General features: G+C 43.2%; 1 protein-coding gene across 3 annotated transcripts in view; it reads right to left on the bottom strand.

Moving 5' to 3' along the window:
• Positions 1–16,296, bottom strand: part of DENND5A (DENN domain containing 5A) — a 90,506-nt gene that overhangs the window by 22,521 nt on the left and 51,689 nt on the right. For all 3 annotated transcript variants that reach the window (XM_044681567.1, XM_044681566.1, XM_044681568.1), the window contains 5 exons: positions 8,821–9,138; positions 6,248–6,463; positions 4,804–5,038; positions 3,769–3,919; positions 2,931–3,024 (listed from right to left, as the gene is read on the bottom strand). In XM_044681567.1, coding sequence (XP_044537502.1) covers positions 2,931–3,024; positions 3,769–3,919; positions 4,804–5,038; positions 6,248–6,463; positions 8,821–9,138 — 1,014 coding nt within the window. The remainder of the gene's footprint in view (positions 1–2,930; positions 3,025–3,768; positions 3,920–4,803; positions 5,039–6,247; positions 6,464–8,820; positions 9,139–16,296) is intronic.

A 16,296-nucleotide genomic window follows, 5' to 3' on the forward strand; every position in this document is an offset into this window, starting at 1 on the left:
GGAAGGAAGGAAGGAAGGAAGGAAGGAAGGAAGGAAGGAAGGAAGGAAGGAAGGAAGGAAGGAAGGAAGGAAGGAGGGAAGGAAGGAAGGAAGGAAGGAAGGAGGCCTCTCAGGGGTGAGTTACCATCTAGATGAAATAGTGATTTTCACAAATGGCTTCACAAGAACAGGCTATGTGGGTGGCCTTCAGGTGGCCATAGAAACTGGTATACAAGAACATAATGAAAAGACTCGTCTGAACTGATAAAGAAGGAAATTATCAGAATCAAGAGAACAATATTCACAATGACAACAACGATGTAAATGAATAGAATAGTAAAATGAAGTTGAATGTCATACAATTACAGTGATCCAACCAGACCCCAGAGAAAAGACGATAAACAAACATGGATCATTTCACTGAAGAGGCAGGGAAAAATGTTGTGGCCATAGTCAAATATTGCCAATATACTGGCTGACTTTACATAACACTTTTTTCTATTTTCTTTTTTTGCAAAGTTAAGCTCATTGAATAAGGGAGTTAGAACCATGATGTTAAAACAGAAGGCATCAATAAGTTAAAAAAAAAAAAAAAGACAGGCTATAATTAAGCTCATTCCTATTTTGACAGTGTTAATAAAATGGTTTATAGAAAATGTTGATAAGAGTTTAGCCAGAGTTAAGCAAAGTATTTAACAATATCTCTTATGTTGTTCTGAGGGGATATAGTAGAACTGTGTTGGCAAACCTATGGCACGTGTGCCGGAGGGGACTGCTCCCCTCCCCTTCTCCACCTTGTCTGAGGACGTTTCTCCCATCGCCCACTCTGCCCAGCAACCCAATGGAAGCTCTTCCTCCCTCCCCTATCTGGAGTAAGGGGGTGGCTCAAACATGGCATGAGGGCTGCAGTTTGGGCACTTGGTCTCTAAAAGGTTTGCCATCACTGGTCTAAAAGATAGCCCAGTTAAGTGAATTCAAAAGTGGTTTAATGGCTGGACAAACATGAAGAGGAGAAATTCATTCATTGTTTGTGGTCAACTTTGAAGGAGATCTCTAGAGAAAGGATACAGGGATCATGCTTGGTTCTATGCTGTTAAACATCTTTAACAAGGTCTGTCTTAAATAAAAAATCACAGAATGCTTACTATATTTGCAAATGCCATAAAGCTATATGGAATAGCTGACAGTTTAGTTGACAGAGATAAGAAGAGAACTCATGTCTTCCTGACTCACAAAGAACTTGTCCAGAATACCCGACTGGTTTTCCATCCACAACACTGAGCTGCCTCTCAATATAAATATTAATCAAGAAAGTTAAAGCAATCTTGGGCTGCCTTAAAAGACGTATACCCAGGACCAGTTGTCCTGCTCAGACCCCACCTAGAGTACTATGTTGGATTCTGACATCACATGTTAAAAAGGTCATTAACAAACTAAAGAGCACCCAGAAGAGGGTAAACAGGATGATGAAGGGTCTCAACACTGTACCATAAGATTAAGAAGAATGAAGATTAAAGCCTGAGGAAGAAGATCCTTGGAGGAGTGGGGAGGAAAGCACAACAGCTTTCCTGAATTACTTGAAGACTGACACATAGAAGAGGGTTTAGATGGGTTCTTCTTGGTCCTAAAGAGTAAAACCAGGAACAAGTTGCAAAGAAGCAAACCTAGGCTTAATAGAAGGAAAAACTTACTAATAATTAGAGGTACTCAAAATGGAATGAGGCACCTCAGAAGATGGTAGGGTCCCCCACACTCCAGGTCTTCAAGCAAAATAGCATTTGTAAGGGTATTCTAGTGGGTGGGCCTTATCAGGGTTTCCAATTGAAAGAGACTGAAATTAAGCAATGAATTGCAAAAAAAATTAACTAGAGAGTACCTAGGCCTCTAAATTTATAAGCTGATAATCAAAACAAAATAACACATGTGCAAATCATAGCATACACTATAAAGTATCAGAAGAAACTGCCACTTCTGTGGGTATATATGTATTTTATAAATATACAATAAAAATTTAGTTTATTCTCATGAAACTATTATTGCTTGAATCTCTGTGACTTTTGTTAATTTTTCTTCATTCTGGAAGTCCTTAAAGCCTATTAATAATAAGTAAAAACATAAAAAATAATAATAATAAATAATGATAATACTTATAATGATATTAATAATATATGTTGATATTAATTAATAATAAATAAGGCCAGCTTATAGAGAAGTACCACAAAACCTAATTTTGATTTGCTTTCCTTTTCTGTTTGACAAACTATTCCTAAGTCGTAACTAGAATGAAGAATACTCTAGTATAAGGTCCTTTCTAGATGATTTTCAGTTATTAGATCTAGACTTTGAGGACACTTGGTTGATGGAGAGAAGTCTCTATGTAAGGCAGTCATCCTCCAAACAGCTGTTTGATGTCTAGGGCAGTCAGTCAATTCTGATTTGTTACCCACTCTTGCACACGTGGGTTACAGACTTCCCCCACCTGAGAATTAAGTGGTGGTTTATACACTTTTGATGATTAGATCTAAAAATGGGCAGGATACCATTAATCCCATCATCACAAATAAAAACACTGTTTCTAATAAATCTTATCACTAAATGCAACATGGAATCACTACTTGGTTTATTTCTTCAACAACAGATCCAAGTGGGACTAGATGGGTTCTCAGTTCCCCTCCAGCTCTACAGACTGAACTTTAACTATGAAAAGACGTTGGTCCCAACTCCACCACTTATTAACAACAACATCATGGGTTAAGTCCTCTCAATTTTCTCAACCTTTTTTTCCTTATCTGTAAAATAGGGATAAGGCATTTTTGCCCATTTACCTCGTAGCAAAAATACTCTGCAAACATTAAAGCTCTAGGAAAACATGAACAATAAAGGAGATGGACACACGAGAAGTCACCGGTGGCATGAGCAGCCCTTACCCACCCTTCCCATGTAACTCTCACCTCCCTCTGGTCATTATCTAGGCGTAGGTGCTCTGTGTGCTGCTTCTGTCTATCCTTCCGCCTCCACTGGGCAGGTGCGTTCCTCTTTGTCCACCTGCCACAAACAAGGAGAGTGTTTCCTGGAGTGAGGTAGTGAGAAGCCCACAGACTGGACTTGGGGGCTGCTGGGGCTGGGACAAAGAGGGGAGATTGGGACTCATCGCCAAGGGCATCACTGCTCTGGAAGAAGAGTGTCCTGAGACCAAAGACTGAACAAGGGGATGTCTCTGAGGGGAGGCAGATGTCACCCATTGATAACTAGATCAAGATCACCCAGAGTCCCAAAAAGATTTGCTCCCAGACCTTTTCCACATCCAACCACTGAAACAAATGGCATAACTCGGGCCATAAGTGTCCTGGGCAGAGTACGACAATTCTGCCAAGGAATTCTAAGCTTATTTTTCTCTGATTTTATGGTTCAACAGGGGCTTGAAATCCTTGTCCTAATGAGCAAGGACAAGGATGGCCAACTTTCTAGAGGGGTCATGGACATCTCTGCAATCTGTTTAAAGCTCACTGATCCCTTCTTGAAATAATGTTTTTACATGCATATGGCAAAATACATAGGATAACCAAGAAAACCAATAATATTGAAATAAAGCTATCAAAATTTCAGTTTCCAATTCACTGACTCTTTTCTTTTTCTTTGCCGTATCAGAGGAAGGAATCTTCCTTATCTTTAGCTTACCAACGTAGAGACCTTTAGGACACTCAAAGTCATGGCACCATAGGACCAATCCCCTTGCCACCCAGCATACACAATCTCAATTTCCAGCATGCTCCCTCTGGGCTTACTCACTTGTTGCTGACTGGCCCAGTTGAGAGCACGTCAGCCTGCAATTTGGGGAAGAATCCCGGTTCGTATTTCCCCTGCCCGATCTTCATGTCCAGTAAGTGGGGATGAATAGCAGTGTGGTCGATCTTCGCCAGCCTCAGCTCAATCGCCTTCTCTGCAGGAGACACCGACAAGAACAAAATCAAGTGGGTCAGGCCCTTTGGAACATCTGGCCATGCACGTCCCTCATCTTCCAGAAAATATCTCAAAACTAACTCAAGGCATCATAGGCGAGGGGCTCCCAGAAAGCAAAGCCACACCAGAAGACAGCGCTCCCTTACCATGCTAAACTTTTCCTAGTGTCGAATTTAGATATGGATCAGGTGTATGTGTATGTGGCAGGGGGAATGCATGCATGTGCGTGGGCCATGGTTCATCCCCTGCAGCACAGACATAATTCCAGGGCTGCCTCCATGGCCTGCCACTACTTCTTTTGAAAGGGCTGGAAAATTATTTGGTTCGTTCACATTTTAGCCCAAATTACATGACATGGGTTCAAAGTTCTGTCCCTCTCTGTGGGATTTTGAACAAGTCACAACCTCTTGGGGTGGCTGGATGCCCCCTAAGGCCCTCCTTGGTTTGGGTCTATGATCCTAGATGCTCATGTTCCTTGAGGTATTAGATGGGTGTTTCTGATCCCTGAACATGGTCTACCAGACACACCGAGGATGTCTACGTGGCTTATAAAAAACACTCAGGGCTGCCGATTAGCCAGCCTCAGCATGTCATCAGGAGTCTGAATCCTGACATCCTTCCAAAGCATTTAGAGACAGTGAGCTCCCCCAGGTGAAATTTCCTCAGGCCTTTGTAGAGAAGTGCTGAAGGGTGAGGAAAGAGTGCCTGAGAATGCACAAAGGGGATGTGACAAGTAGACTAGGGATTCCCTTGGGACATGGAGCCTCTCTCAGCTGAACAGCACCCTCGCCGGCTCGTTCCGGGGCAGACAGAGAGAATTGAGCTGAGCTGGACGAAGTCCCATCTCCAGTGGGAATATCTCACCTGCTTCGTCCACAGTAGTGCACTTCTGATACATGGATGTTCGCAGAGTAGGCGTCCTCACGTTCAATAACCTTATTTTGTCCACTCGAGCATCAAACACCCTCAGAATAGGGTCTTTGTCGTCGTCATCATGGCACATGATCTTATTGTCGACAAAGGATGCAAACATCTGGGTCTCCAGGAATCTTGAGAGGAAGGGCAGGTAGGGCTCAGGTTGGTCTGATAAAAAAGAGGCCTAGGAGATCCCCGAAAAAGAGAACAAGACAGGGAAGGGAGAGATGGAGACAGCACTTTAGCCACGAGCAGCAACAACAAACAGTCATTTCACGCAAGAGGACTGGCAGCCCTAGGGTTTCACTGGGCTTCGTATCTGCCCATCAGAGAACAGACTTGATCCTTTTGGTTCTGTATCTAACAAAAACACATTACACAACCCCTGGACTCAATCTTTTAGACCAGTGAGAAGTGTCTACTTGTTTAGACCTTTAAAACCAGAGAAACAACGACAAGGAGAGAACTTTTAAACATGGTCATCATAGTTGGCCTTACCCCTCTTCTGACTTTGGAACATAGTCCTGATTCCAAGATAGACTATGAGCTCATTTCAAGTAGGAACTGTCTCGTGCTCTGTCTTTGTATCCCCAGTGCCTAGCAAAGCTCCTGGCAACATAATAAGTATTTAATAAATGCTTGATTACTCCCCTTTGCATCTGTTGCCCTTCCTGGCTTCAGCTCCACAGAACAAGATGCCCCCATGCTGGGCACCCCTTGGTAAAGTTCCCTGGCCTTCCTGATTCAACTTTTGGGATGTTGTTTTCCCCTTTAGACTGTGAACCTTTTGAGGACTCAAAAATGTCTTTGTTTTTATTCATTGTAGCTTAGCATCCCTTAGCACTGTGTCTGGCATGTTTTAGCCTAGGTGCTCAATAAATGTTTACGGAAATGGATTGGATAGATGGATGGGTCAGAACTGCTTGTGCCAACTAATGCTTTGATGGGTAAGACTTTAAGGTTTAATCAGTATCAGTAAGGCCATGAACACTGACTTCCAGAGCTTTTGTTCTTCAGTTGTTTCAGTCAAGTCTGAGTCTTTGTGAAACCATTTGGGGTTTCCTCGATAAAGATACTGGAGTAGTTTGCCATTTCCTTCCCCAGCTCATTTTACAGACAAGGAAACTGAGGCAAACAGGGTTGGGTGATTTTCCCAGGGTCACCCAGCAAGTAAGTGTCTGAGGCCAGACTGGAACTCTGGAAGATGAGTCTTCTTGACTCCAGGCCCAGTTCTCTATCCACTAAGCCAGAGCACAGAAGTCTTAAAAGAGCTATTAGACCACTGGTATACCTTAGAGTTACCTCTAAGTCAGAAGCATCCCCTTCTTTCACCAGACTCTACTGGCCCACTATAGAGGATGCCATGATACCTCTGGCTGATTTTGGCACTCACTTTATCGAAGTTCTGCATCTGTTCTCTGTTAGTGAACCAGGACTCCTTATCCTGGCTGGGCTGAATAACAAACACTTCATAGTCAGCGAACATCTGGGTGAAACGGTTGGCAAAGACTTCCCGGATCTGGATGTTCAACTGGTAAACCCTGAGCTCCTCTTCTTCACACTGAACTTTGAGATCCTTATTGCTGCTGCTCTCTTCACGCATGTCCAGCTGTGGCAACAAAACAATAGCTAGAAAAAGAATTTTCTTTTTCCTCTCCTTCCCAAAATGAGAAGAGATTCTTTTTGTGACTCCTAAATGTAATCAGGTGGCCAGAAGCCCTACTGAGCACCCCCAATACAAAGCCCAAGAAAGCAGGACTTGTTAGCAGAAGGAGAAAAATAGAACAGGGATGAAGTGGCTAAATATGGAGCCATAAGCAACGATGGGTCTGTTCAGTCCAGTGATTCACACTCTAATGACTAACTCCTCCCAAAAGGGAGGAGAAGAAATTCTCTTCTACTCAAAAGTTGCTGAAAGGCCACAACAGAGTCAATCTAAACTCAAACCCTGGGTGATGAGAAAAGAGTCCTAGATTTTAGAGTCGGGATCCTGGTTTCAAGTATTACTATTTCAAATCCCTGCTAATTACTTTTGATATATTCTTGGGCAAGTCATTTAACTTGCCTGAGCCTTTGTTTCCTCATCTATATTAAAAAAAAAATGATGGGTGGGACAGGACAGAGTAGAAGGGAGAAGGACCAGATAGCCTCTGGGGTCTCCTGGTTCTAGTCCTGTGATCTAATAATCTTAAACTGACTCAGAATGAAATAAGAGAATAATCACATGACAATGATTATAAAAATGAACAGGAAAATAACCCTAAAAGATAAGAGATCTCAGATCAATGGAATCAGTGAATTAGTCAATCTTGACTCCAGAGACCTAATGATAAGGAATAGTTCCCTAATTCTTTTTTTTTTTTTTTAAGTTCCCTATTCTTAAGTAGGGAGGGGGTGAGTCCCAGGAACAAATGATGAGACTTGTGTTGTCAGACATAATTAATGTGCTGGTTTAATTTGTTTAACTGCACTTCCTGGTTATAAAAGAAGACTCTCATGGGGGAGAGAGGAGTGTATATTATAAAATGATGTGATTAAGATCATTTTTTAAACATTTTTTAAAGGAAGGGCCTCATATGGGCAGGACCAGAGACCAAATTCAGAAATCCTGTAGCAATGACATCTTCTGCCTCAAACTGAGGCAAACTCCCTCATTTAAAGGTGAAGAAATCAAGGCTACAAAGGGAAAGAACATGCCCAGCTTGTCTCCTGTTGGCTGCCATTAAAAAAAAAAAAAACAACAACAAAAAACAAGACAACTTCCCAATGGCACTTTAATTCCCAAACACCTTTTGTAAAACAAAAAAACAAAAAACTAACAAGGTAGCAATAAACATTTCTACCATACAAAATATTACGGTCACTAGGGTTAAGAATTGATTTTTGTCTCAGGCAGGAGCAAAAATCCATCTTCTTCACCTAGATCCAAACCAAATCAGTCTTTTTGGAATTCTAAAAGGTTCAGGGGAAAACAGAGGCCCACCCAGGAGTATGAAGTAGTTTGAAGCATCCTGCCTGTGCAGTGCTCAGCCCCCAATGAGAGCTGAAGAAACTTGGATGGCTTTCCTAGAACAAACATTGTTGCCTGGAGCACCTGACAATCTTTAAGCATCACTGTGGCTACTTAGAATCATGAACAGTGTTTCAGCAATTCTGGCTGCTAGTCACCTTTGAAAAAATGTTTAATTGATCCTCAAAGTATCCACTATCACTTCCTAATGACTCTACCCTTCTTCTTTCTCCCCCCACTGGATTCTCCCTTGTAACAAATAAGTCCAGTCAATCAAAACAAATCAAGTGATTGATTGTGACTGAAAATGTGTGACTCCTTCTATACCTAGAGTCCACCAGTGAGGTGAGATTGCCAAGTACCTTCAACTGGTTCTTGTCAAACATCCAAAGTAGAGAAAGCCCTTGGGGAATGCTTGAACAAACGATGGCTAAAAAGATGTAACAGAATATTAATGTGCCTTTGGAAATGATGAAAGTAACCGTTTCAGAGAAACATGGGAAGACTTTTAGGAACCGATGCAGGGTGAAGAGAGCAGAACCAAGGAAACAACTTATACACTAAACAACATTTTAAAGACAAACAACTCTCAAACTTGAAAAACAACCATTTCTGAAGGCTAATGATGAAGCCTGCTACCCACCTCCTGGCAGGGAGGTGAAAGACTTAAGGTACAAAATGAGGTGAATGTTTTTTTGTACAAGGCCAATGTAAGAACTTGTTCTGCTTGACATTCCCCAATAGTTCATATTTATTACAAAAATGTGTTCTTTCCTTTTTTCCCCCAATGGGAAGAAGAAAAAAGAAAACACAAAAGATTTTAGATAACTGGAAAAAATTATAAAAGGATGAAAAATCAGGGTTAGGTTCCCCCACCTATGGAAACACAGGAACAAGCCAGGATTTTGACAGTGTGACTGTCCTAGCTTTCTCCATAATACTGGCATTGGGCTCACCTTTTCCAAGCTCACCCCAGTCCTTTGGACCAGAGCTTGCAGCCTGGCGATGGTCTCATTCTCCTTGAGGAGTTCATACGTATGCAGAGGTGAGCTGGCAATGTTCCCATTCCGTTTGTCAGAGGCAATGTCACAGGCCCTGAGGCTCTTAAGTTTGGAGGCGCTCTCACTGCAGTGCAAGTTCCCCTCCGGAGGAATCCCAAAGGCCATGAGAATCTCAGAGATCTCCTGAACAAATTCTAGCTTGTTGGGAAACTGAGGAAGGTCCTCAGGCAACTCAATGAAATGGTTGTCAATATCCACGAAGCAGAGATTGGCCTGTAAGGAGAAAGGGAGGGTAGAGGGAGAGGTGGAAAGAGAGGGAGGATAAAGGGAGTGAGGATAAAGACAGAAAGACAGAGACAGACAGAGGTGGGGGGTGGGGGGGAGAGGGAGGTAGAGAGAGAGTAAAGAGAGAAGAGGAAGGAAGGGAGACAGGGGAAGAGAGGGAGAAGGACGAAGAGAGAGAGGGAAGGACATGGAAAGAGAAAAAGGAAGAGGGGATGAGAGGAGGAAAAGAAGGTAAGAAAGAGATATCATCATCAGCTGTAGTATTCACAGGGAAGGAGGATTCAAAGAAATGAACAAAAATGACTATACTAATATAAGCATTTATAGTTCTCTAAGGTTTATCAAAAAAACTTCCCTTGCCACAACTCTGTGAAATACATGGTGTAAATTATATAATCTCCATTTCAGAGATGAGTAACAAGGCTCAGACTGGGGAAATAATTTGCTCCCGTCACACAGCTCTCATATACAAAGTACTCTGCCAATCTTATAGGGCTTTACAAACGTGAGCTATTCTTATTACTGCTGGCAGAGCCAAAACTTGAATCCGGTAGGGTTCCTGAGGCCTTCTGCCTCTACACCCAGCACTCTTTTCTCTTGATCACTTGGCCAGCCATTCAAGAATGTAAGTTCTTTGAGACCAAAGATGGTTTCATATTTGTCTTTGCATCCTCTATGCCTGGCACTTAGCAAACATCCAATAAGATCATAGATTTAGAGCTGGAAGGGACTATTTTGTCCACCCTCTTCATTTTATGCTTGGGTAAACCGAGGCAAAGAGAAGTTAAGAGACTTGTCCATAGTCACACAGCCAATGTCTAACACAGGATGTGACCCAGGCTCCAAGGTTGGCACTTTTATGTCACTATTGACAGATTAGAGAGAAGCCCATGCCACAGTGCTCACCCTTCAGTAACAAGGGTAGGGAGGAAAACACAATTTAAGGAAGAATGCTCTCAGATCGTACTATTGAAGCCTTGGAGTTATTGTGAAGAGAGGAGATGGCAGGGAGAGATGGGGTTTAGTGATGAAAGCTACCCCCTAAGCAGCACAAGAGCCACCAGTCACTCAATTCTCAATGGGCCTGGGAGCCAGTGTTTATGGCTTTTGAGTTAATTCCATCTGGCTTCTTTTTTCCCAACTCAGCCAAGGTTGAGCCCCACAGAAACGTGGGGGGAACCATCTCAGGCAGTGGGGAAGGTGGTGGTCAGGTTGGCTGCAAGCCCAAAACAGCTACTGCATGAGCAACAAACTCTTGGCTTGCTAAAGCATAATAAACTTGTGGCAAGATAAAACCAACTGTTGGTTTAAACTTTTTTTCCTGCAGGGCCAATAAGAGCCAAGATAATGGAGAAGACTCACATGCACAAGGACATTTAGAAAGGCAGGGCACCCTATGCAGGGCACCTACTGGCCTGGACTCCACATGCACACCAACCCTCAGCTCATGTGTCTCTGAGAACGAGTCCTTGTCCCACCAGGGGATGATAAGGGTTTTTAAAGTAAAAGAGAAGGGACTTTCTACTTCTTATACAGAAATTCCCCAGGCAGACTTAAGCCAGATGAGACTTTAGAGGTTTGGGGAGGTCCTTAGAAAATTCTAGAAGGGAACATAAACAGAATAGATCTGTCCACTGTTCCACCCCAGGAATGAACGGAAAGGAGACAGATGAGGTCCTCCCTTCCATCTAGGATTGGATGATTTGTAAATGTGTTGGTGCTCAGTTTCTTCATGTTCTTTAGTTCCAAGACCAAATCGAGCATTTCCTTCCATTATTATTTTTAAAGTTATTCTGAGATGGTGTCATAGGCCAACCCTGACTGCCAAAGGAGGTAGGGATGGAGGGTATCCAATGACACAAAAGAGGTGAAAAACTCTTGTACTAAAGGGTTTTTCAAGGCCCCCCTCAGCTCTGGAATTCTATGTTCTAGTGTCCCTCTCAGCTTTGGCATTCTATGGGCCTATACTTTATAAGTCTAAATGGTCATTTCTAATGAGAAAAAAAAAGATCATTTATAGCTTATATCATGAATTGGGAACATTTTTAACCATTCAGTTTTTAATTTTCCAGGCAGGATTGTTTGGTTAGAGGAAAAAAAAAGAGGGAAATGAAAAGTCTGAAAGTTGATAGCTCAAAATTACAGTTGCAAAGTAAGGACCATGCAAACCCCTTCTCAGAGAAACCCAGGTTAGAAAACCCCAGGAAGATTCTGCCACAACTTCCCCCTTAAAAGCAAGAGGTCCAACAGCCTATCAGTGACTAGCCAGTTCCAACATTCTCCTGAGTCTCTGGACAATTCATGGGCCTATGGGGCTCAGAGAGAAGCAAAAGCATGCCCCTATATGACTCAGGGGACCCCTCACACAATTTTTTTTCCTTAGCATTTCTCATTTCTTTGGCTTGAGGTGACGATGCAGACAGAGAACAGTCAATGTTTATGAGGCTCTTAGTGTGGTCTTTATCTTAAAATGGTTTTCCCTCAAAGTGAATCAATACCTTGAGTCTCCTCCTAAATCCCCTCTTCCCCCCTCCCCCCCCCCACATCACAGTCATTTTTTCTTCCCCTCTATTTCCCCTTGGGCCTCTCCTCCTCTCCTTTAGGAGTCTCCCTTCTTCTCATCCCTGGCCCCCTCACACTTCCTCTCCACAGAAACCTCACCATGAGGTGAAGGGTGAAAAATCAATAAAAGCCTCATTAGAGGAAACGTTGGTTTAAAGGCCACTCCACAACTCTGGGAGCAAGAGGGCCAAGGTTCTATCTGTGGGACCTGTCTGACCTTTACCAAGTCATGCACATGGAAAGAATTTCAGTCATAGTGGAAGGAGAAGGGAATAAGCATTTATAGAGTTCCTACTATATGTCAGGCATCAAGCAAAGAGCCTTTTACAAATATTATCTCATACTGCATTTTTAACTTGCACTTCACATAAAAGAAATGCAAACCTTTTTATCTTTTATGGAGACTTTGCAAAAAAGTTAATATCATGTTAATTAATTAATATCATATATTAATATCTCCATAGTGGTCTTTGGAAAAAAAAGTGAAATGTTTAGTCAACAATTAACCAACCAATTGTTTTGTCTGATAAAGGTCAATTAACCATTTGATTTTAAAAAAATATATAACAATATATATATATATATGTATATATATATATATATACACACACACACATGTGTATACATAAATACATATATCTCATTTGATCCTCACAGCAATCTTGCAAGGTAGGTACTATTATTATACTTATTTTAAAGAGCTGAGTAGAGTTAGGTGGCTCAGTGGATAGAAAGCCAAGCCTAGAGTCAGGTCTTGGGTTCAAATCAGGCCTCAGTTACTTCCTAGCTGTGTGATCCCAGGCAAATCATTTAATCACAACTGTCTAACCCTTACTTACTCTAACTTACTCTAACCCTTCTGCCTTAGAATTGATACGAAGAAGGAAGGAAAATACAAAGGGCTTTAAAAGACTGCCTGCCCTGCTGGGTAGCTCAGTGGATTGAGAGCCAGGCCTAGAGATAGGAGGTCCTAGGTTCAAATCTGGTCTCAGACACTTCCCAGCTGTGTGACCCTGGGCCAAGTCACTTGACTCTCATTGCCTACCCTTACCACTCTTCTGCCTTGGAGCCAATACTTTGTATTGGCTCCAAGACAGAAGGTAAGGGTTTTATTTAAAAAAAAAAACACACATACCACTGCTGGATTTGTACCCCAAAGAGAACATAAGGAAAAAGACTTGTACAAAAATATTTATAGCTATGTTCTTTGTGGTAGCAAAAAATTGGAAAACAAGGGGAATGGTTGAACAAATTGTGGTATCTGTTGGTGATGGAATACTAGTGTGCTCAAAGAAATAAAGAACTGGAGGAATTCCATGTGAACTGCTACGACCTCCGGGAATTGATACAGAGTGAAAGGAGCAGAACCAGGAGAACATTGTACACAGAGACAGATCACTGTGGCACAATTGAACGTAATAGACTTTTCTACTAGCAACAATGCAATGACCCAGGATAATCCAGGGGAATTTAGGAGAAAGAATGCTATCCACATCCAGAGAAAGAACTGTGGGAGCAGAAACCCAGAAGAAAAATATATGATTGACCACATAGTGCGATAGGGATGTGATTAGGGTTTTGATGTTAAAGGATTGCTCTACTGCAAATATGAATAACATGGAAATAGGTTTTGAACAATGATATACATGTATAACCCAGTGGGACTGCTTTGAGAGGGGGGAGGGGAGAGCAGGTGGGGGAAAGGGGGAATCATGAATAATGTAACCATGGAAAAATATACTAAATAAAAAAAAATTTTATTAAAAAAAAGAATTTAGTAAACTGAACCTGACAGATGGTTAAATAACCCAACTAGTACGTAGTTGAGGCTCAGACTTCCTGACTTTTTTTGATTTGAACTCAGACTTCCTGACTTCAGGTTCAGCACTCTATCCACTTTGCCACCAGTTGGATTACAGGTCAATGAGTATCTCTCTCATTTTTCAGGTAGAAAAACTGAAGTTTGTGAGGGAAATATTTCAAAGATTTACAAAGCATTTTGATGACAATAACCTGTGAGTTCGAGAGTGCTCTCATTTTACAGAAGGGGAAACTGAAGCACCAAGCAAGGAAATCACCAAGTCCCCACTGCTTAGTATTCATAAGAGCCAGAACTCAAACTCAGGTCTTCTGACTCCCCAGATGAACATTCCTTCTAGCACAAGGTGCTGCCTTCCAGAAGAGGCCCTACATGAATTCGAAGCGGCATTTTCATTATTACCCTCTCTAGGTTTCCTCCTTGTCTTTGTAAGCCTAGTGCTGAGCAACAGACCCACTGATCTTTGCCGGGTTTGAGGCACTTGCTTAGAACCCCAACAGAGGGTTCCTGGCACTAGAAGGCAGAAAAGCTAACCTAGAGAGTTCCAGTCCTCTCATGGATGGGTCACCAAACACACCAACTCCCAAGTCTTGGAAACTGCAGGTCTTATAACAAGGAGCAATACTACTCACAGCTGGGAGCCCCTCAAGAGCCAGCCATCCTCCAGACACAGAGAGGGGGATCACTGGAGCTTTAAACATGGCCCCTCAGCACAGAGCTTTACCAATGGTGGGTGTCCCTTGAACCTCTCCTTGCCAAGGGATCTTTCAAGGTCTCCAATAATTCTAACCTAACGTTCCTTGAATGTGGCTTAATTGCAAGCAAGGAAGCTACAAATGTGGATTTAAATGCCCGAGTTTTAGTTTCACCTCTGGCTTAATCAGACATAGACAAGAATAATTGAAGCCTGACGAAAATGACCCACCCGGAAGGACACAAAGCCACTAGCTTTCTACTTTGGGACTGGGTGGGGGAAGGTGGAAATCACAGAAGGCTCAAAGAGCCCATTTCTCCAAAAGGAAACACACAAGGCAGCTAAAAATAGAGTGTATTCACTCAATGATGGCGGGTTGGCTTCTCCCCTGCTGCTCTGAGCCAAATATAGAAGGACAACTTGAAAGAATTTCATAAACTACAAACACTAGATACACACATTGCTGATGCCCTTGGACACAAGCAGACGGAGTGGGGAGAAAGATCCAAAGACGTGATCTATAAAGGCAGGACCACAGGCCAGCAACTCAGCCAACTTGTCGTGGGGATGCAAGGGAGAGGGATCTTGAGGATGGGGGCTATGCTTGAAATGCAATGGGGAAGGACGAGGGAAGAGGGAAGAATAGATGGCAGGCAGAGGGACAGGAGAAGACAAAGATCACCATTCAGTAGGTTACTGAGGAAAAAAAGGGGAAGGGAGGACAGAAATGGGGAATCAAAGTATCATTATTCTGCATGTCATTGAAAGGAAAAGGAGATGGACTGAGGGGGGAAAGAGAGGAGAGGGAACAGACAAGGGTTTGGAGGACAGAGAGAAGATTATTATTCTGCAGGTTACTGAGGGATAATAAAAGAGGAAGGAACAGAAGCAAAAGGCAGAGTGAAAGGAGGGAGGGAAGAGATGAGGAGGAAGAGGGGAGAAGGAGAATTCTGCAATTTTTTAATAAGGAAGAAGTTCAGAGAAGAGGACCTGAAGAAAAATAGGCCAGGGAGGGGAGGAGAGAGTCAAGAGGCAGAGAGAGACAGAAAGGGGATGGAGAGGTTACCAAGGGAAAGCAGGATCATGGTTTAGGAGGTTGTGGAGCTCACCAAACAAACAAAAATGAAAATTCAACTTTGTCAAGGTAAAACCCCTGACTATGCCTCTCCAGAAACAGTCAGGGTCTAGGGCAGCTCGCAACTGGGCCCCTCACTCCACCAAACACTTAGTGAAAGAGACTAGATGTATCCCTTCAGCTGAGGAAAGAGCCACCTTACCCCTAACCCCCAGGACCCCACCACCTCCAGGCTCATCACTGGTGGCACAGGAGGAATGGGTCGGCTTCTCCTCTAATGGCAGATCCAGACTCCTCCTCCTCCCTCTATCCCCCCAACTCTGGGAGACTGGAGGAGAGAGGACAAGAGCGGGCTCAGCCTTTCTGTGGAAGTGACCACGTGGACATCAGATCCTGCAGATAAGTCTCAGGCTCTCTTCCTGCAGAAGGCCCCCGTGCCTGCTCCAGGCCCTGTACACTAACCTGCTGCCAAACCACAGCTCATCAGGGGCCGGACAGAGGCTTGGCAAGCAAAAAGGGCCTGAAACAGACATTTGAGTGGTTGTCTTAAAAAGGAAGGGAAGGGAGAGAAGGGTCCCAAAGGAAAAGAAGTGATCCCTCCCCTTCCTCCCCTAACAGTGGTCAGATTTCCTGCTTCCTAGACTTGAACAACTACCCCCCATAGAGAACCATGGGACAATGGGCAGCTCACAAAGGCGGGCCAGGCTTCTGGACCCGCTGGGCTCATGAGTTTCTATCAAAGGGAACAAAGGCCTTTTGAGAAGCTCCTGGTGGCCCAGAGGGTGGCAGCCACTGATGAATTCTGATTTAGGCTGGGTATGCCACTGGACCTTCTCTTAGTCCATCTTTCTCAAGGGCTGTGCCCTCTGCATAGCCCTCCTCAGGGTCCACCTCTTGGCATCAATACCCACCCCCACACACCCCCTGACTCAACCATTCCAAAAGTCCTCATTGCTCAATCACACTTCTACAAGTTGTGCCATCCTGGACAAATCA

This window comes from Gracilinanus agilis, chromosome 6, assembly GCF_016433145.1.
Source record: "Gracilinanus agilis isolate LMUSP501 chromosome 6, AgileGrace, whole genome shotgun sequence".
Taxonomy (NCBI): domain Eukaryota; kingdom Metazoa; phylum Chordata; class Mammalia; order Didelphimorphia; family Didelphidae; genus Gracilinanus; species Gracilinanus agilis.